The sequence below is a fragment of the Gracilinanus agilis genome, chromosome 3 (genome assembly GCF_016433145.1).
Source record: "Gracilinanus agilis isolate LMUSP501 chromosome 3, AgileGrace, whole genome shotgun sequence".
NCBI lineage: Eukaryota > Metazoa > Chordata > Mammalia > Didelphimorphia > Didelphidae > Gracilinanus > Gracilinanus agilis.
In genome coordinates, this window is record NC_058132.1 from 596,233,356 (window position 1) to 596,255,436 (window position 22,081).

A 22,081-nucleotide genomic window follows, 5' to 3' on the forward strand; every position below is an offset into this window, starting at 1 on the left:
AGGGAAGTTGTAGCTCCCCACCAATCTGCTCTCCTTTCTCCCCAGAATACCCCCCACCCGCACCTGCTTCCCTGGCTATGTTTCCTTCCAAACCGGGCTTTTTTTTCGATATCGTGAAACTACGTGGGAAATCGTCGTAGTGATTTCACAGGCTACCCCTGACTCCCCACCTTCCTCCATTTCTCCATACGGAGAATGCATCCTGTTTGGAGGGCAGAGCCGCACCGTCTCCCTCGCGCGAACCACGTCCGACGAGGAGAGAAATGAAGGGAATTTTCTGCAGTGGAGTCCGAGCTCTGCAGACGGGTCCTTTAAGCATCTGCCATTTGTCCTTTCAAACTGCATTGTGAGAATACCAAGCAGGAACATCGGGATAACTCAAAACGGGAAAAGGAGGGGTTGAAAAATCCCTCCCGCCGGTGTTTCTCCCTCTCTCTCCTATTTTCTTGACCCTCTTTGGCTCTTTGGCTTGCCCAGGTATGACTGCCTCGCTGCAAAGCCTTGGGCCGATGCTGCTGCTCTCCTGGACAGTATTGCTGATCAGCACTGCGGCTGGTGAGTAGCCACTGGGTGCTGTTGACTAGCCATCTACTTCAACTCTGGGGTGGGGGAGAAAAGGGGCAGGGCTGGCATTTAACTGAGCGTGTGATCGAGGAAAAAGCAGAATGCTGCTGTCCCAGTTAAGGCTGTGATGCCGAACTAATAACTATTTTTTTTGGCGGGGGGGAAGCTATTATAATTGCTTACGTTTTTCTATTCAGTCAACTGGAATTTAATAACGTAATGTATTTGCGTTATTTAGGAATTTGTCCTGGTATTTTTTCCCCCATCCAGGAAAAAGGCTTAGTGGGTGTGGTATCATGACATTTTTAGCTGTGAGGTAATGCGAGAATTAAAAATAATGTTTTAATCACCAGTGAACTGTGTGCGCTATTATGAGCTCTTTGGGAATACAGCTTTCAGTTTTCAAAGACGTACATTTATATTTTTTACTAGGCATTTTTATTACGGAGTGTGCACGAAATGTTAATTTGAATTTGAAACATTTTTGGAGGGTTGTTGATTCCAGATTACTTTTACTATTTTCATGTTACTGGATGGGTAGAGTAAATGATAGCGAGCAGCTTTGATATTCTTAAAGTATTGTAATACTGTTAGTTGCTGGTCATTTAGGGCAACCAAGTACATCAAGGACTAATTCTCTGTAAGCTGGCAAACTAGGCACCCATATTTTTAGGATTACTTACCTTTGAGCAGAGACATTTTTTTTTTGGACATCTCTTCACTTTCCAATTATTTAGACAACTTTGGGAGTATGAGACTTGTGAGACTTGAAGTGTTACTGTAGTTTATGGATTATAATAGCCATCCCTCCTTTTTCGATGGTTTTTTTTTCCTTCATTTTGTGCAAATCTTTGAGTATCTTATCAATTGCTTGGAGGACAAAAAATAAAACTATTTTATATAATCTACTGTTATTTACCTTTAGTTTGTAATCATACTTAAAATATCGTCTCAACTTAAAAATAGCGAATAAAAATAATAACAACAAAAAAGGAAAATTCAACTGTTTCTATATCATAGTATATAGATAGTAGCATTGCCTGGGCTTCTTTTTGATAAGCACAGGGATTGCTTCCTTGCTTTCCATTTTTTAGAAAAGGGCTTGCTTGGAGAAAGAACTGGGTAAATAACACATCAGTACGACTTTTTGCCTTGGATATTTTGATGTTGCCTTTTACTCTTAGGACATATGATAAATGTGTTTTAGTATAAAAAATAGTTTGAAATTTTGAGTTGAAATGTTTTAAAACTCAGTAGTCAGTGTAATAGAAAATTATTTTGGTTCCTTATTTATCCTTTAGGGAACAAATAAATGACTTAAATTTCTTTGTAAATATGTTAGGTAGTGAAACATTTTTATATGCAAATTCTAATCTGCATATATAATGTACATATATATGTAAAATATTTTAAAGTGATTTTTCCAGAAGTGTGTAAAAAGACATCAGACATGTCATGGTGAAGGCTTTACTTGTTAACCTTTTTGTTGCTCCTGCTGCTATAGTGGAATGTGAAATTATTAAAATTTAATAATAGGATTTTACTTTTTACAAAGTGCTTTACATATATTACCTCATTGGATTTTCTTTGCATGCTATGTCAGTTGATCCCTTTAACAGCTCAGGGTGGTACTAGGCACTACTATTATTATTCCTACTTTACAGATGAGGAAATTGAGGCTTCAGAAAGGTTAAGTGACCCAACCTGGCTCACAGGACTGGAAAGTAACTAGTACTAGTAAGGTAGGATTTGAATGCAAGTCCAAGGGCCCTAGGCCCTGCCTCTCTAATGAAGGCTATTTGTGATATGACCTCCATAGAGTAGGATAAAACCATGGACTTACACATTATTTTCTATCTAATAATAAATAATAAATTCTATCTAATAATAATAATAAAAATAATTCTTGGAATTGTGGTTTTGATTTTTGTTGTGGTTTAAACCACAATTTCTGGTAGGTATAGTGAATTACAAAGTCTGAGTTTTCTAATTCACAAAAAGATTTTTTAGTTAAGTCTCTTTAACTAGTGCATTCTTTCCCAATCTTTTAAAAATGAGGACTCCTTTTTAATGTCAGAATACTTAATGGATTTCCAACATACCCATACAACTTCCTTCCCTTGACAGGAGTTGTGGAAAATATTTAAGATAAACTACTATAAATTCAGTAACACTTTTAAATGAATTTGTATTAATTACATATATTTAAAAAATAATACTACATATTTTGTGAGATGTATTCTGACTACATGTTTATTTATGAATTCATGGGCCCCTTACAAAAACTTCAAAGACCTTTTAAAGGGCCTAAGGGTTGGGAGTTCTCTAGTATTGTGTTTCAAAGAATTCCAAATCTGATACATATATTAGAGAAGAATGGTTACTAATCTGCTGTATCTTTTACATAGAATATTTCAAAGAAAGTTACCTTTGCTCTGTCAGCTTTGGGGAGGCACTTGACTGGGAGTTTTTGGCTCCCATGGTGTGAGAAGACCTTTTGCCCAGTACTGCGTGCTGGGCAGAACATCCACACCTTTGGTTTTGCTTTGGTGGAGTGGTGGGCTGTTACTCTTCCTCATAGATCCACTGGTCATATAAAGGTGCCTCAGAGGTCAGCTATGCCAGCCTCCTCATTTTACAGATAGGGAAGTGAAGTGACTTGCTTGAAGTGCACCAGAAGTGGTATCTGAACCTAGAGTTCTCTCTAGAGCCCCTTCTCGTAGCACTGCCTCCCCTTTGCCTCCTCCTCCTTAGAAATCAGTTGTCTTTTCAGTTGAGCCACTTTCTCTCACCAAGCCTCTCTTCAAAAGTTTCTATTTACTCAATATTTCTCTTTCTATGAACCATGATCTAGTCAACATGTACTTCAGTTTAAGAATAACTACTTTGACGAGAAAATTGAGACCATTTTATGGGGATCTTCTTTAACTTTCTCCCAGCTTAAATCACTCTTGACTTCTCCACCTCCTGGCCACTCAACTTTCTACCAGCTATTTTGCCCTTTCCCTGCGCCACCCCTTCCCCCTCAATTCCTTTTGTGTTGTCTCCTTTGGTTACACTGTAGTTACTTCTAGATAGAAATTATCTCATTTATTTGTACATGTTTGTGTTCTCAGTACATAATGAAACATTTAATCTCTCTCTTCCTTCTTTCTTTCCTCCATCCCTCTAGTTCTTATTCTGCCCTTGATCCCTTTCCTTTTGATCTTTACATTGCTTCAGCATTCATTCATTCATGCTTTTGTTTAGTGCATCTTCAGCCTCATTCTCCCCAGTTCCTTCCCAACTACCATTAAACATGCTCAGGTCTTTAGTGCCTCCCCCCAAAAAAAACCCTTCCCCACAGGCCTTCTACCCTGTATCTCACTTTCTTCCTTTCCTACTTTCTCAGCTAAACTTATTGAAAAAGTTGTTTGTATGCTTGCCTTTATTTACCAGTTCCTCTCTTGCAATCAAATGACCACCTTTCAGTTCTTATTCTTGTTATCTACTGCATATTTTTAAGGATACCCTTTTTTACATTTGCTTCTGGGTCACCACAGTTTATCTCCTTCATTTTTTTCTTATCTTTTGCCCAATTCTAAATTATCCAAGGTTGTATTTTGGCTGTTAATGTCAGTGTCATTCCTTCTCAGTAGTTTCAAATGGAGACAGTTCCCAAGTCTTTTATTTCTCTTTTTATTTTTCACCCTGACCTTCCCCTAAATCCCATATCCACACCTCCTGCTGCCCAAATGTATTGTCACTTGTACCTCAATTCACTATATTTTAAATCAGTCTTATTTTAATTTTCTTCTAATTATTCTTCATTTAGACTTATTTCTTTATGAGTTGTACCATTGATCTTTTATTTCACTTATGAAACCTTGAAATTATCTCTGTTAATATTAAAATTGATAAAGGCTGTGATAATAATATAAATTAGTATTTTAATTAAAGCCATGTTGATAGATAAAATCATTAGACCACGCGCTTGTAAGCATTCAAAACTGCCGCCTCCATACAGCCTCCTAGCCAAGCCCTCCTCGCCAAAGAAGAGAGCCCACTCCCTCCTAACCCACGAGATTTAAGCGCTCCCCTGCGTCAAGACGTCGGAAACGGAAGCCAGTTGGACCATGTTGGATCAAGGGAAATGTAGTTTTATACATTTCCCAGATCCACTTGTTACATCTCTCATACTTCCTTCTCTCACCTTTCCACATCCAATCAGTTATCAAGTACTGTCAGTTCTAGTTCTATCTTCTCAATATCACTTTTATCCATCTCTTGATTCCAACCACTACCACTCTGGTAGCTATCATTACTACCTGCTTACACAGTTGCAATAACTTCCTACTTCCATTTTCTCCTCTTCAAATTTTATGCAATACTGTCTCCTTTTATTTGACTCCTAGATCTGTATATCCCCCATTGTATCACTAACTACTTATTGGGCATTTTGAACTGAATGGCCTATAGATATTTCAAACACAACAGGAACAAAACAGAACTCTCTATTTTTCCGTCACTCAAACCCATTCTTAGTTCCCTTTTTCTGTCAGGACACTACTCACTATCTTTCTAGTCACTTCCTTTCACAGACTTGGAATCATCTTGTGCTTCTCATTCCTCACTCACTCCACTTGTCAGTTGGCAAGTTTTATTGATGCTTTCTCTGCCAACATCTCTAGCATATTTCTTTTCTCTGCTCACAGTACTGCTACCTCAGTTCATCAGTGATCACCTAATCTATTGCAATAACTTTCTAGTTGTCTCCCTGCATGAGGTCCCTTTCCATTCCTTCCCCAACTTTTGCAAATTACTTTCTACTTATTGTACATGTACTCTTATGTCCATGTTGTTTACCCTTTAGAACAGTGGTTCCCAAACTTTTTTGGCCTACTGCCCCCTTTCCAGAAAAAATATTACTTTGTGCCCCCTGTCACATACTATCACCGCCCCCTTACAGTTATTCACCACCCCCAAATGCACCTGTGGCCATCACTGTCTCCCTGGATTGCTGTAGCACCCACCAGGGGGTAGTGGCGCCCACTTTGGGAATCACTGCTTTAGAATGTTACCTCTTTGTGGGCACAGCAGGGACTATTTAATTTTGTTCTTTGGAGCCTCAGGAACTAGAACAACCTGGCACATAGTAGGTGCTTAGTAATTGCTTGTTGATTGACTGACTTAATTTTCTTTTACATATAGATCTGATCAGCTCAAAAATCTTCAGTGGCTTTCTAGTGTCCAAATCTGGTTAAAACTCTTTTGCTTAAGGCCCTCTGCAATCTGGGACCACTTTACTTTCCCAGACTTATCTCATACTATTCCCCTATATATACTCTGCTGTAGGTAAACTGAACTATTTCCTTTACCCTCCAAATTCATGTACTTTCCCATCATCTTGTCTTTGCTTTTTCTGTTTCTTCCTTCATCTTTGTCACTTGTTTAATTTTTCTCTATCCTTTTAAACCCAATTCAAGTGCATTTGATAAACATAAATACAGTGTGTTCTAGGTGAGGTCCAAGGGAGAATGGTGATAACTGCCCTAGAAAATAGAAAAAAAATCTCATGAGTGAATGGCATTTATCATGGATTATTTTGTGTTAGGATTATTTCTATACCTTTTGTCTCTTTAACTGGACTACTCAATTCTGTCAGAGCAAGGACCCTGACTAAACTTTCCCAGCACCTAGCATAGTACTTTGTACACAATGGCCACTTAATACATATTTGTTGAATTAATTTGAAAACTTTGAAATTATGAAACAAATTAGAATTTGATATTTGTATTGTACAAAATCCCTCATTTTAGCAAAAGGATTCACAGTTTCACTTAATAGCCAGATTCAATAATGAATTTAAAACAATTATGTTCTCTAGATTTTGGTTTTTACATCAAGCTTTAGGAACACATCTAAATCAAGATATGACTTTAGAGTATTTTTTTAAAGGGTGATAGGGTCATAAATTTGTAAGGGATTTCAGAAGTCATCTAGTCCAGGAGTTCTTAACTTTTGTGTGTGCCATGGATCTTTTTGATAATCTGCTAAATCCTCTAGAGTGCTCCTTAGTGTTTGTAGATGCATAAAAGAAATACAGAGAATTACTAAGGAAACCCATTATATTTATAGTCATGGAGCCCAGGTTAATAGTCCCAGATTTTATTCAACCCCAGTTGGTACTCCTAGTTGAGTGACTGGAAATTTGGAACTAAATTGTTTGATTACTTTTTATTTAGACTTAGGGAGGCTCATGGTTTGGGTCTATCATTTTGGGCAGGCACTTCAGGTAGGAGACATGTTGGGTAGTGATTTGTGCCCTTTGAATTGGCACTGGACCAAGATAGAACTGAAAATTGTAAATTTCTATTGGCTTTTTTGTATTAATGAAAGTTGGCATGTGGGTGCTTAGGTTTGTGGTGTTGTGGTGGTGGAGGTGGAGAGTTACTGAGGGGAAAGGGGTGAAATGTGGAGAGAATTTGTCTTTTTTTTTTTTTTTGGACCTAAAACAAGTTATAACCTATAATGAAGTTGGTAGTACTTAACATAGTAAATACTGGCCTTTATTTTGTAAATTCTAATGTACATAATGAAAATCCTTTTGTTACTTAATTGTTCCACATATTAGTAATGAACAGCTTTGCACATTTATATCTCTGTTTTGTTTGTGTATTTTCTTCTAGTATATAAACTCAGAACTATAAGAGGGGAGACTAGATATTTAAGGTTTGGTTGCCAGAAATCTATTAACTCGATTAATTTCAAAATAAAATAGACCCAAGTCAGGATGACTTTTATGGTGGTTTATTTACAATTAGGAAGGTTGAAGATAGGGAAGTTGAGAGAGAGAAACTTTGGCCCGGACTCAAGGCCCGAACCAGGTAGGAATTCAGAGGCCCCAGCAGAGGGGCACAGAGGTGAATTAAACAAGGCTTCTAGCCACAGGGCCTCCTCCAATAAGAGAGGCAAGAGAGGCCTCCTTGAGGGTAGAGCCTCCAAAAATGCCAAGGGAGGAGAAAGGAAGTCAGCCTAATTTACCCAGGTGACAATTCAGAGGGAAGCAGTCTGAGGTCTCTCTAGAGAATCTTCTAGACCAAGTTCAAGGCGCCAACCTCTCTCCACAGGAAGTTACCATCACATTTAAAAGATAGCATCTTTCGTCACTTCCTGCATCCACCTCCAATTTCAAGTGGACAAATGGCAGCCTCAACACCGTTTTGGACTGCCCAAAGGGCAGTCTCTTGTTTTTGATTTGTTACTTATTGTCATGTGTGGGTAACAGACCTCCTCCTCCCTACTTAATTCTAAGTTGGGTGGGGTGACATTATTCCTGGTGGCTAGAGTCTACACTAACGAATGAGGGTGAGCTAATTCCATTCACACAGAATGTAGGAACCAGATCTTAACTTGTCTTTTGTATTTATCCTCTGCTACTTAGCATAGTGCTTATTGACATATTAGGGAGGAAAGAGCCAAGCATTTATGAAGTACTTACTATTTGCTAGGCATTGTATTAAGCACTTTACCGGTATTTCGTTTGATCTTTATAACAACCTGCTATTATTATCCCTATTTTTACAGTTCAGTTGAAGAAACAGAGGTTAAATGACTTACCCAGGTTCCTCAGCCAGTTAATATCTGAGGCTAGATCCTGAACTCAGGTCTCCTTGACTCCAACTTAGTGCTTTATCCACAATACCACCCATAAATACTTGTTGAATAGCAGTGGGGAAAAAGAGAGATATGGGAGTGTGTGTGTTTCTGGGGATTGGGTGGGGGGAATATTGATAATTGCTATTCTAGGTTCTATTCTTAATTCAGACATTATAATAGAAATTACTTTCTTGTCCTGGTTATCTCATCTGTAATGTAGGCAAATTGGTTGTATGGAGAAACAATGGACTGGGAAGTAAGGAGAGTTATGGTTTTGCCTCAAAAGTATCTGTATAACCTTGGGAAAGTCATTTAATTTTTTGATCTGTTTCTATGAAATGAAAATGCTAGATTAGATTATTGTTCTCTGAATGGTATTTAGTTCCCCAGTGTTTCCCAAAATTTGGACAGAAGATCATTGGTTTAGAGCTAGAAGGAATTTTAGAGATGTCATCTAACCCATCCTCCTTATTTTACAGAGAAGTAAACTGAGATCCAAACATGTGAAGGGATCTGCTCATATAGGCAGTAAGTATGAGAGCAGGTATTCAAGCCCAGATCCTCTTGATTCAAAATCTAACTATTTTCATAGAACCATCATGTAGAAGGGAAATAGAAGTTAAGCCTGACTTTTATGGTCTGAGGCTTTCCTGATGGAATGGAGATAGGCACAAAATAAAGACAAAGGACCTTGGAAGAACCATTTCAAGCATTGCAAAGTCTCTCTTTTTGTTTTTATGTGTCTTTATAAGTCTGTATGGGTCAGTGTGTTTGTATAGAAAAGTAGGTATGTTTGTGTAATAGACCCTTTGTTGTAAAAAGGAAATTGGAAAAAACCATCTAAAAATGTATATATTTCTATGGACAAGGGAAATGTATCAAAACTACATTTCCCGTGATCCAACATGGTCCAACTGGTTTCCGTTTCCGACGTCTTGACGCAGGGGATCGCTTAAATCTCGTGGGTTAGGAGGGAGTGGCTCTTTTTTGCCAGTAAGTGCTCTTCTTTGGCGAGGAGGGCTTGGCTAGGAGGCAGTATGGAGGCGGCAGTTTTGAATGCTTACAAGCGCGTGGTCTAATGATTTTATCTATCAAGATGGCTTTAATTAAAATACTAATTTATATATTTATACCAGCCTTTATCATTTTTCATTCTTATATTGTCAATCCTTAATTCTATCTTATTTCATATTCTCTATTTGCTTTAGTGTATTTCAAACTCCTAACTGGCCAAATTGTTTTGGAGATCACTGGATTAGGTAATCCTTAAATTTTTTCTCAGCTCTGAGATTATATGATTCTATGGTTTTAATGTCTCAAATTGATATTTTGTAATGTGAAATTGTTGTCTGTGTAGGGCCATTTAAAAATTTTAGTCAGCTATATATAAGTGCCCATTCTATGATAAATGTTTTATATTTTATGTGGATTTTGTTTAAAGTACTTTAAAAAATTACTTTTATAATGTATAATTTTTTCACATTCTTGAATTCAAAAGTAATTTATTGAATTTTAAAAAAATAAAGACTTTTTGAAACCCAAATTGTATTTTAAAATTTATTTGATTGAAAGCTGTTTTTATAATTTTATTGAATTTTTCAAAAGAAAAAAAAAGTCTTTCTCATCCATTTAAAAAAATTATCTTATTATTGATACCTTTTGTTTCTTATCACCTAAGCTTTTGGTGACATCTCTATTGAAGTATCTTTAATATCATAGAATTGGTTACTTTAATATTCTTAAAGGTCGCATAACAGGTTATTTTGGGGAAATAATTTGATCTCTCTTGACATCAGTTTCTTTGTCCATAAAATAAGGGCATTAGACTAAGTTACCCCTTAAGATTCCTTATAGTTCTAATAATTTTTAGAATAGTTTATGGAGATATAATAATTTTAGTGCCTTCCAGTGCTTATCTGATTATTTTCTCCTAGAATAAATTATCTAGTATAATGCCTTTTCCCTCTTTCTTGGTTCCTGTGGTTTTCTGCAGTGCTTTGTAAAACTCAAATGTAAGTTAGAAATATTTTTGTAGTATAGACTGCTGATAGCTTTTAGGTAAATGTGATAGTCTAAAGTGCTTTTTAGTAAATTTTAAGAGTTAGCTAGTCACAGAGTCAATGAATGTGCAAGATATTAAAGTTCCTAATAAATTTTTGCAAGACTGTGCTAGAATCCATCCATTTTGTTTTCTTTCTTTTGTTTGCAATCTTTTTTATTTCAAATTTTACAAAACAATCAAAATAAACACTTCCATTTACAAAGCAAAAAAATATAACACACAAATGAAATCACAAATCTTCTATATGTTTAGCTTACTTTTCTTCACATCTACATAATAAACCCATCTACAAGTGTCTCAGCTCCTCCCCACATCACAGCAGATATCATTAGGAAGAAAAACATGTGGGGGGCAGCTGGGTAGCTCAGCGGAGTGAGAGTCAGGCCTAGAGACAGGAGGTCCTAGGTTCAAACCTGGCCTCAGCCACTTCCCAGCTGTGTGACCCTGGGCAGGTCACTTGACCCCCATTGCCCATCCTTACCAATCTTCCACCTATGAGACAATACACTGAAGTACAAGGGTTTAAAAAAAAAACAAACATGTGCATAAAAATAAAGTCTTTCATGTTTCACTTTTCTGTTCACTTTCTGGAGGTAACTTTCACAGTTTATTCTTCCAGCATTTCTTATGACACAGTAGTATTCCATCATAATCATTTACCACAACTTGTTTAGCCATTCCTCAATTTTTTTTAATTAATTTTTGTATTTTTAGAAAAATTTTCCATGGTTACATTATTCATGTTTTTACTTTCCCCTTCACCTCCTCAAACTCCCCCCCACCCCCCAAAGCTAACTTGCATTTTCACTGGTTTTAACATGGGTCATCAATCAAGGCTTATTTACATATTATTGATAGTTGCATTGGTGTGGTCCTTTCAGGTCTACATTCTCAATCATGTCCTCATCAACTCAAGTGTTCAAGCAGTTGTTTTTCTTCTGTGTTTCCTCTACTGTAGTTCTTCCTCTGAATGTGGATAGTGTTCTTTTCCATAAATCCCTCAGAATTGTCCTGGGTCATTGCATTGCTGCTAGTACAGAAGTCCATTACATTCGATTTTACCACAGTGTATCAGTCTCTGTGTACAACATTCTTCTGGCTCTTCTCCTTTCATTCTTTCCTCAATTCCTGGAGGTCTTTCCAGTTCACATGGAATTCCTCCAGTTTATTATTCCTTTGAGCACAATAGTATTCCATCACCAACATAAACCACAATTTGTTCAGCCATTCCCCAATTGAAGGGCTTTCTAGTTTTTTGCCATCACAAAGAGTGCAGCTATAAATATTTTCATACAAGTCTCTTTGGGGTACAAACCCAGCAATGGTATGGCTGGATCAAAGGGCAGGTATTCTTTTATCGCTCTTTGGGCATAATTCCAAATTGCCATCCAGAATGGTTGGATCAGTTCACAACTCCACCAACAGTGCATTAATGTCCCAGTTTTGCAACATCCCCTCCCAACATTCATTACTCTCCCCTGCTATCATTTTAGCCAATCTGCTAGGTGTGAGGTGATACCTCAGAATTGTTTTGATTTGCATTTCTCTAATAGAGATTTAGAACACTTTCTCATGTGCTTATTGGTAGTTTTGATTTCTTTATCTGAAAATTGCCTATTCATGTCCCTTGCCCATTTATCAATTGGGGAATGGCTTGATTTTTTATAAAATTGATTTAGCTCCTTGTATATTTGAGTAATTAGACCTCTGTCAGAATTTTTTGTTATAAAGATTTTTTCCCAGTTTGTTGTTTCCCTTCTGATTTTAGTTGCATTGTTTGTTCATTTTTTTTTGGTACAAAACCTTTTTAATTTAATATAATCAAAATTATTTATTTTACATTTTGTAATTTTCTCTACCTCTTGCTTGCTTTTTAAAGCTTGCTTTTGTATATATTTTAAAATCTTTCCTTTCCCAGAGATCTGACAAGTATACTATTCTGTGTTCACTTAATTTACTTACAGTTTCTTTCTTTATATTCAAGTCTTTTACTCATTCTGAATTTATCTTGGTGTAGGGTGTGAGATGTTGATCTAAACCTACTCTCTCCCATATTGTTTTCCAATTTTCCCATTCCCTCAGTTTCTAATTATTTTGCCACCACAAAGAGAGCTGCTATAAATATTTCTGAACACATGATCTCCTTGGAAAACAGATCCAACAATAGGACTGCTAGGTACACTGTTTTGTAACTCTATGGGTGTAATTCCAAATTGCTCTCCAAAATGATCAGATCAGTTTACAACTCCAACATGCATTAGTGTCCCCATTTTTTCATATCCTCCAATATTTGTCATTTTGCCATTTTAGCCAGTCTGATATCTCAAGAGTTGTTTTAGTTTGCATTTTTCCAGTCAGTAGTGATCAAGAGAGCATTTTTTCATATCCTTATATATGGTTTTAATTTCTTCATCTGAAAATTAACTGTTCATATGTTTTTGCCATTTAATATTTGACTGATTAAACTGTCTCATGGAGTCATTAGCTTCCACTTGTCCAATTCTGATTTTTATGGCATGATTTTCTTGAGTTTGCTTTTGTACCTCCTTTTCTATTTGGCCAATTCAACTTTACATAGAATTCTTTTCCTTAGTGAATCTTGTGTCTCTTTTTCCATAGAGCCAACTCTGCCTTAAAAAGTTATTCTTTTCAGTGCATTTTTGTATATATTTTTCCATTTGGCCAATTCTGTTTTTTTTTTTAATTATTTTTGTTTCTTTTTATTATTATTTTTTAAACTTTATTTTATTCCAATAACAAACTTACACATAAGTTTTCCAAAGTTATATGATTCATATTGTCTCCCTCCCCACTTTCCTCCTCCTCCAGTCCTGCTTTTTATGAAGTTCTTTTCTTCATTAGATTTTTGTACCTCTTTTACCAGTTGTCTTATTCTGTTTTTTAAAAAGTATTATAAGATTAAAAATTAATATTCAGTGCTCTAAGTATTATATTTTTATAAGATTTATTAACAATAACTTGAAGTAGAGGAAAGTGATAGCCTTAGAAAAGAGCAATCTGCCCAGACTTGGGAAAAGCAGGAGTAGAGAGAGAGAGAGAGAGAGAGAGAGAGAGAGAAAGAGAGAGGAGAGTCACACACCTTTTATCTATACAAACATAAGAACCCAACGTGGGAATGGAAAGGGAAAGGGATTCTGGGAGATGTAGTTCAAAATTCTAATTACACAGTATTAATTTCTTTTTTTTTTAATTTAATTTAAAATTTTATTTAATCATATACCCCAATCATATACCCACCAAACCATTGATCTATCATGTTTTTCTTCTGTATTTCTACTCCCACAGATCTTTCTCTGGATGTGGATAGCATTCTTTCTCCTAAATTCCTCTGGATCAGTGATTCCCAAAGTGGGCCGTAGCAATCCAGGGGGGTGGTGATGGCCACAGGTGCATTTGGGGGTGGTGAATAACTGTAAGGGGGCGGTGATAGTATGGGAACATGGGGTGCTAAGTAATATTTTTACTGGAAAGGGGGCAGTAGGCCAAAAAAGTTTGGGAACCACTGCTCTGGATTGTCCTGGGTCATTGCATTGCTGCTAGTAGAAAAGTCTGTTACATTCTCTTGTGTCATAATGCATCAGTTTCTGTGTACAATGTTCTCCTGGTTCTTCTTTTGCTCTGCATCAATTCCTGGAGGTCTTTCCATTTTACATGGAATTTTTCCAGTTCATCATTCTTTTCAGCACAATATAAAGTATTCATTTCTTCAGTATTTTTTGTGCCTCTTTTACCAAGCTGTTGATTCTGTTTTCATTATTTTCCTGTATCACTTTCTTCTCTTTTCCTAATTTTTCTTCTACTGTTCTTATTCAATTTCTAAAATCCTTTTTTTTTTAGTTCCTCTATTCTTTTTGGGCTTGAGAACAATTCATATTTTTCTTAGAGGCTTTGGATGAAGCAATGTTGACTTTGTTGTCTTCTTCTGAGTTTGTGTTTTGGTCTTCCTTATCACCAAAATAACTTTTTATGTTGAGTTTATTTTTTGTTGTTTGCTCATTTTCTAGTCTTAATTTAAAAAACTGTTAAAGTTGGGGTCTATAATTGGAACAGAACTTCAGGTTCCTTATGCAGCTGCCTTTATGACTGGCTCTGGGAATCTGAGCTGCTTTCAGTTCTTCTAAGGTGGTATGCTATATAAAGAGAGGTGTGTTTAATACTCTCCAGGCCTGTGTTCTGGATCTTGGGGTAACCCTAAGTATTCTTTAACTATCTTGGACCTGTAACCAGAATCTCCTGCCCTTCTGTGGTCACAGATGCTGGTATTTGCTAGTGTTCTGTCTCCCCTAGAGCACACCCAAGGAGTGCTTCCTGGATTTGCGTATATAGCCAGTGCAACAAGAGTCTTGTACCCAGAACCGGCCAAGGGACCCCTGTAATGGCTGTTACCGTATGTGACTGAGAGCTCTGGAAGCCTTGGCTACTGCTTCAGCTGTGCAGGGCCGGTTGCTGAGATGGGCCTGCCTGGCCTGCTGCTTTGGGTTTCACTTCCACCCTGGTGTACTAGATCCTTTGTCCTGGCCTTCTAAGTTATTTTGGGCTGAAAAATTACTTCACCATGTCTTTTTGTGGGTTATGCTGCCATAGAATTCATTCTGAAGCATCATATCATAGTTTTTTGGAGGGTAATGTGGTAGAGATCAGATGGGTCTGCGTACCTTTCCCTCCATCTTGGTTCACCTCTCCCTCTCTCCCTATAGTCTTGGAGGGTTACTTAAGACACTCAACCAGAAAGTGATTTTGTCTCACAGCTGGTTTGTGTGAGAGGTAGAACTTGAAACTAGGTCTTCCTGACTAAAGCTGGCTCTCTCTATTACATTGTGTCCTTTTTCTTACCAGAGTTAAATAATAGGAAATGAAGAGAGAGAACTCCCTCTTTCCAAATAAAAAATATATGGAAGGGGCAGCTGGGTAGCTCAGTGGATTGAGAGTCAGGCCTAGAGACTGGAGGTCCTAGGTTCAAATGCGGCCTCAGACACTTCCCAGCTGTGTGACCCTGGGCAAGTCACTTGACCCCCATTGCCTACCCTTACCACTCTTCCACCTATAAGTCAATACACAGAAGCTAAAGGTTTAAAAAAAAACAAAAAAAAAATGGAAAGATGTAAATAAGAACTGAAAAATCTATCATATATGATTGTATCCCCTTCTTACTCTATTTCTGAAGTGAGAAATAGATACCATGTTTCTTCAAATTTTAGAAGATACACTGCAACACTTTGTGCTACAAAGAGTACCATTTTCTACACATTCTCTAAAAGAAGGAAAACTGCCAGGTAAGATTTTACTCAATCAGCCCTCTCTCTTTACCCCAGAAACTAATTTCTGTATTTCTCAAACTGTGAAAGAAGACACATATCTCACATAAAAGAAAAAGTTCACAAAGGAAATAAAGTGAAAAATGAAATGCTTTAATCAGATACCAACATTTACTTCTTTGGCTACTGATAGCATTTTTTGTCATGAGTCCTTTGAGGTTACCTTGGAATCTTGCATTGCTACTAATAGTTTTGTCCTTTTTAGTTGATGATTGTACAATATTTCTTTTACTGTATTCAGTGTCCTGGTTCTGCTCATTTCACTTTGCATCAATTCATATGTCTTTCCAGGTTTTTCTAAAATCATACTGTTCATCTTATCTTATGGCATAATAGTATTCAATTACAACCTTATCCCACAACTTATTCATTTTTCAGCTGATGGATACCTCCTCAGTTTCCAGTTCTTTTCAACTACAAGAAGTACAAGCACAAGTACAAAATATTTTGTATAAGTAGGTCCTTTTCCCCTATCTTTGAGATATATATTTCACTTTATTTTCTTTTCAGCCATTTCCCTCATTTGTATTATTTATAATTATTTTCTCATTTTCTCAAATTCCATGAATTTGCTCTTTTTTTTTCCACTTATTTAAAAATTTTTTATTACCAGACAAAACACACTTCCATATTGGTCTTTGTTGTAAGAGCACACTCATACATAACCAAAATCCCCAAATAAAATTATAAATACACTGATATGAAAGTTGACTCCAACAGTTCTTTCTCTGGAGGTGGATAACATTCCCTGTCATAAGTCTTTCAGGATTGTCCCAGATCAGTGCATTGCTGACAGTAGCCAAGTCTTCACAGATAATCATCAATTAATATTGCTGTCATTGTGTACAATGTTCTCCCAGTTCTGCATATTTTGCTCAGCATCAGTTCCTGCAGATCTTTCCAGCTTTTTCTGAAATCTTGTTCCATTTTTTGCAACACAGTAGTATTTCATCACCATCATGTATATCACAATTTGTTCAGCCATTCCCCAACTGACATCCTCTCAATTTCCAATTCTTTGTCACCACAAAAAGGCCTGCTATAAATATTTTTGTTCAAGTAGGTCCTTTCTCCTTTTTTATTGTCTCTTGGGTATATAGACCCAGTAGTAGTATTACTGGGTATATAGACCCAGTAGTAGTATTACACAATTTTATAGCCCTTTGAGTATAATTCCAGATTGCCCTCCAGAATGGTTGGATAGTTCCAGATTGCCCTCCAGAATGGCTGGATCAATTCACAACTCCACTAACAATGCATAAGTGTTCCAATTTTGCCACATTCACAACATTTACCACTTTCATTTACTGCTGTATTGGCCAATCTGATAGGTGTGAGGTGGTACTTCAGCAATGAGAAATCCCATCTTTTAAAAAACAGTCAGACCACCCTTACCAATCTTCCACCTATGAGACAATACACCGAAGTACAAGGGTTTAAAAAAAAAAACTGTCAGAAATAAGTTTCAGCCTACTTACTGACCACATTATCACTTTCATATCATCTAGACCCAAATTAGCAAGGTTTTACTATATTGTCATGAATTCAGGGAATATATCTCCTTGTTTTTTGTTATATTTAACTTATAGGAAGAGATTGGGGAATTTATTAAATTTTAAAGTAAAATCTAGTTATCTAAATTTTTTATTATTTATTGATATTTTGCTTTTATTGATTTGATTTTTCCTTTTCTGAAAATTTAACAGAATAAAAGGTTACATTTTACTCTTTTATTAATATATACACTATTTAAAGAAAAGATTCTGATTCAGAGATTTTTATCAGGAGAGATTCCTTTCTAAGAAGAAAAGCTGATTTTATTATAGTATATGTGCACTAACAATTTATTATTATATTGTTTTAATTATTGTTGGAGTATTTGTCAGTGTACACCTTTTTTTGTACACCTACAGATATGGTTTGTCTGAGTTTTGTTATGCATAAAGTGTGTAATCTTTGTCAAAATTTGATTTCATTAGCTCATCTTTTCCCATACCTCTGTTAATAGCTAATTAAGTTAGGCTATCTTGAATATTTTTTTTCTTCCTGAAAAAAATCTAATAACTTAAAAAATAGTCTTGTTGTGACCTTTACATACTCCACTTTAATGCTGAATTTGGAATAATATCAATTCATGTTAGGCCCTTAGATTCTTACTAAAATTTATCTTCAGAATGAGGCAAATATTGGAAGCTCACATGACTCTCTGAGTGGGACCTTAATGTTCCATCTTATTTGTGATCTGGATTCTGATGCCTACCCTCAAAGCAGAGATGTTTGCAAACTTTCCTATCTGCCTGTGGAAAATAGTTAGACACAGTTTTTTTTACATATGTTCAAAACCCATTTCTATATTATTAATATTTGCAATAGGGTGATCATTCAAAGTCAACATCCCCAATCATATACCCATTGAGCCATGTGATCGATCATATATTTTTCTTCTGCCTTTCTGCTTCCACAGTTCTTTCTCTCAATGTGGATAGCGTTCTTTCTCACCAGTTCCTCTGGATTGTCCTGGTTCATTGCATTGCTGCTAGTAGAAAAGGCTATTATATTCTATTATGCCATAATATATCAGTCTGTACAATGTTTTCCTGGTTCTGCTCTGCATCAATTCCTGGAGGTCATTCCAGTTTACATGGAATTCTTCCAGTTCATCATTCCTTTCAGCACAATAATATTCCATCACCATCAGATATCACAATTTGTTCAGTCATTCCCCAATTAATGGACACTCCCTAATTTTCCATTTTTTTGCCACCATAAAGAGCACAGATGTGAATATTTTTTACAAGTCTTTTTCCTTATCTCTTTGGGGAAAAAACCCAGCAGTTTTTTGACTGGATCAAAGGGCAGGCAGTCTTTTAAAGCCCTTTGGGCATAGTTCCAAATTGCCTTCCAGAATGGTTGGATCAATTCACAACTCCACCAGCAATGCATTAGTGTCCCAATTTTGCCACATCCCTTCCAACATTTATTATTTTTCTTTACTGTCATATTGGCCAATCTGCTAGGTGTAAGGTGGTACCTCAAAGTTTTGATTTGCATTTCTCTATGAGAGATCTAGAACAGTTTTTCAAGTACTTATTGATAGTTTTGATTTCTTTATCAGAAAACTGCCTATTGTAATGCAGGGTTGCAGCAAAAGCTCTTGCTTTTGCAAACCAACTGTAGCAGCCCTGACAGTTGGAAGGAATAAAATGTTGACCCTGACCTCTAGGTAAAACCATTGGAGCCTGGGAGTATAAATATACCTGTAGGACCAACTGAGGGGCCTTTTGCTTTTGCGGCATTTTGGGCTTTGCCTGATTTCCCTTGACCTCTCCCTTGATATCCCGCTATTCCCTGGATTTCCCCATTGGGCCCTGGAAGGAGGGTATTTTGGTGGGTGGAGATCAAGGGAATTAGCTTCTATAGGCAAGCAGGACAAACTAAATCAAGCCATTCCCTTATCTAGTGATCTGATAAACCGTATTACCTCAGGGCAGTGAAATTATCCCTAACTGAGGGAGCCTCAGTCTGACCCCCTCTTCTGTGACCCTTTCCCCAGCACGGGCTTCTCCCTAGCAGCAGTTACCATACTTCAACCCCCTTTTCCTTCAGCTTACCCTTGGCAATAATAAACCCCTTTGGCTTTATACAAAGAGCTTCTGGTGAATCATTGTACCCACTACTAGGGCAAAGACTGAAGAAGGAAAGGAATAACTTTATTTCTTGAGGGCTGAACCAGGCATCCATCTTGGGCAGGAAGGGAACTGGCTTTTACTTCCTGTACATTGGGAGTGGCTCTACAAAAGGGAGGGGCTCTTTACTCCTCCCTCAGGGGTGCTTAGAAATAACAGCAGGAGGCTGAATAAAACCTTCAGCCAGGCTTCTCACAATTTCTGGCTGACATAAGTTGCTCTGTATTAAGAGATAGCCTTCCTTGCCTGGAGACCCAGTTGATGCAATCCAGAGCCCTAAATGCAAGCCTATTGATCAGCAGCCCTTCATATACTTCCCTTTTATTCCATAGCACTATTCATGTCCTTTACCCATTTATCAATTGGGCAAAAATATCAATTTTTTGTACAATTGACTTAACTGGACACATAGTTAAAAGAAAATAATAGTGGTTCAGATATACCAAGTGCTATGTGAGTATTAAAGATAAGTGTTATAGGAGTAAATTCAGAGAAAGAACACTATAATTTGGTGAGATTGGGGAAAACTTTAGAAAGAAACTGAGACTCAGTTGGAAGTGGAAGGAAAGTTAGATTTTAGATTAGACATCATGGACACTTATCGAAGCATGGATGTTGTAGTGTACACAACATATTTTGGTTCGTGGTAGGTAGACCAGTGATGATTTAATGTAGAGAAATAATGAGAGAATGTTAGAGTAGAGGGTGGTAAAACCTACATTGTGGATTAAGGTATTCATACTGGGGGCATGGAATATGCCAAACAGGATTTAAAGAAGATTATTTTATAGCAATTATATAAAATTATATAAAATGGATTAGTGGGAAGAATGACTAAAGTCAAGGAGACCATAATGTAGATATGTGTTGCTGAGGATTATAATGGGGAAGATCATGGAATGAGTCTCATATACAAGAAACCTAACTAAGAAAGACATCATATCAGTTTACAGTTCTACCAACAGTGCATCAATGTCCCAGTTTTCCCACATCCCCTCCAACATTTATCATTTTCCTTTTTGGGCATATTAGCTAATTTGATAGGTGTGAGATGGTAACTCAGAGTTGTTTTAATTAGCATTTTTCTAATTAGTAGTGATTTGGAGCATTTTTAAATATGACTATAGATAATTTTAATTTCTTTATTTGAGACTACCCTCTTTATAACTTTTGATCATTTGTCATTTGGAGAATGCTTTATATTCTTATAAATTTGCCTCTGTTCTCTATATATTTGAGGAATGAGGTCTTGGTCAAAGATACTTGCCATAAAATTTTCCCCCCAATCTGTTGTTTCCCTTTTAATTTTGGTTACATTGATTTTGTTTGAAAAGAAGCTTTTTAATGTGATCAAAATTATCTATTTAATTTAAAAATATTCTCTATATGTTGTTTCGGCAAAAATTCTTCTTTTAGTTATGTCTGATGTAAACTTTTCCAAGTTCCCCTAATTTGTTTATGATATCTCCCTTTATTCCTAGATCAATTATCCATTTTGACTTTATCTTGGTGTATGGTATGAGATATTGGTCTATGCCTAGTTTCTACCAATATTGTTTTCCAGTTTTCTCAGCAGTTTTTCTGTGATTTCTTCTCTTACAAGCTTCAATCTTTGGGTTTATCGAACACTAGGTTAGTATGGTCATGTCTGGACATAGGTTTAATGATTTTATTTAATCAGAAAGGAGTAGGGGAGAAGGATGAAAGAGAGTGGAGGTAGATTAAGTAATCTAGCTTCTCATTTAGCTTGCTGTTCAACAACAGCCATGTGGGCCCCCCAGTCAGCACCAACATAGAAGTTGAGAGGCAGAAATCCTATCTCTCCTCAGTTTATCAAACTTTTTCTCCTTCCACTGATTCTCCCTTTCTCCTTTGCCCAGGGGGCTTCCAGCCTGCCTTCTGCCTTATTGTCCCTTACCTCAGTTACTGACTTTTCTTGCTGACCATAGGGGGCACCAGAGTCTCAACTCCATCCTCATAATCAAAGTCCCCTCAATAATTTCTTTCATACAGTCATTAACTACCATGTGATAATTTCCTAAGCCAGTGATGGGCAAACTTTTTAAAGAGGGGGCCAAAAGAAAGGAAATGCTCATCTGTCAGTCTGTTTCTAAGGCAACTCTTTCAAAGTTTCATTGTATTGTATCCTACTCATTATATTTGTCAGATTAGGAATAATGTCACGGGGCTGGATAGAACATTTCAGGGGGCTGCATCTGGCCCGCAGGCTGTAGTTTGCCCATCACTGCATAGACCAGTGATTCCCAAAGTGGGCGCCACCACCCCCAGTGGGTACTGCAGCGATCCAGGGGGGCAGTGATGGCCACAGGTGCATTTGGGGGCGGTGAATAACTGTAAGGGGGAGGTGATAGTATGTGACAGGGGGCGCTAAGTAATATTTTTTCTGGAAAGGGGGCAGTAGGCCAAAAAAGTTTGGGAACCACTGGCATAGACCATTATTCTTAATGAATGTTGAGGCAAAAGTTTAAAATAAAGTATTATCAAAGAGCCCATAGTATCATATCAGAAAGATATATATTATGGCCAGGTTGGATTTATGTCAGAAATACAGGGTTGGTTCAAGAGAACTATAAACATAATAGGTTATATTAATAATAAAGTAATAAAAATAATATTATTACATCAATAGAGACAGGAAAAAATCCTGACAAAATAAAACTTTAAAAATGCTAAAAAAAAAAACCCATAGGAATGAATATACTTTTCCTTAATATGGTTAAAACTAAAACAAAGAGTTAATGTGGTGTGTACAAACCTAAAGGCCTTTCTGATAA

At 36.7% G+C, this 22,081-nt stretch overlaps 1 protein-coding gene across 1 annotated transcript in view; it reads left to right on the top strand.

The window, feature by feature from the left end:
* Positions 1-479: 479 nt before the first annotated feature.
* Positions 480-22,081, top strand: part of BMPR2 (bone morphogenetic protein receptor type 2) — a 210,895-nt gene continuing 189,293 nt past the window's right edge. Inside the window, exon 1 of the mRNA XM_044670646.1 lies at positions 480-555. Within this exon, the coding sequence (XP_044526581.1) occupies positions 480-555 (76 nt within the window). The remainder of the gene's footprint in view (positions 556-22,081) is intronic.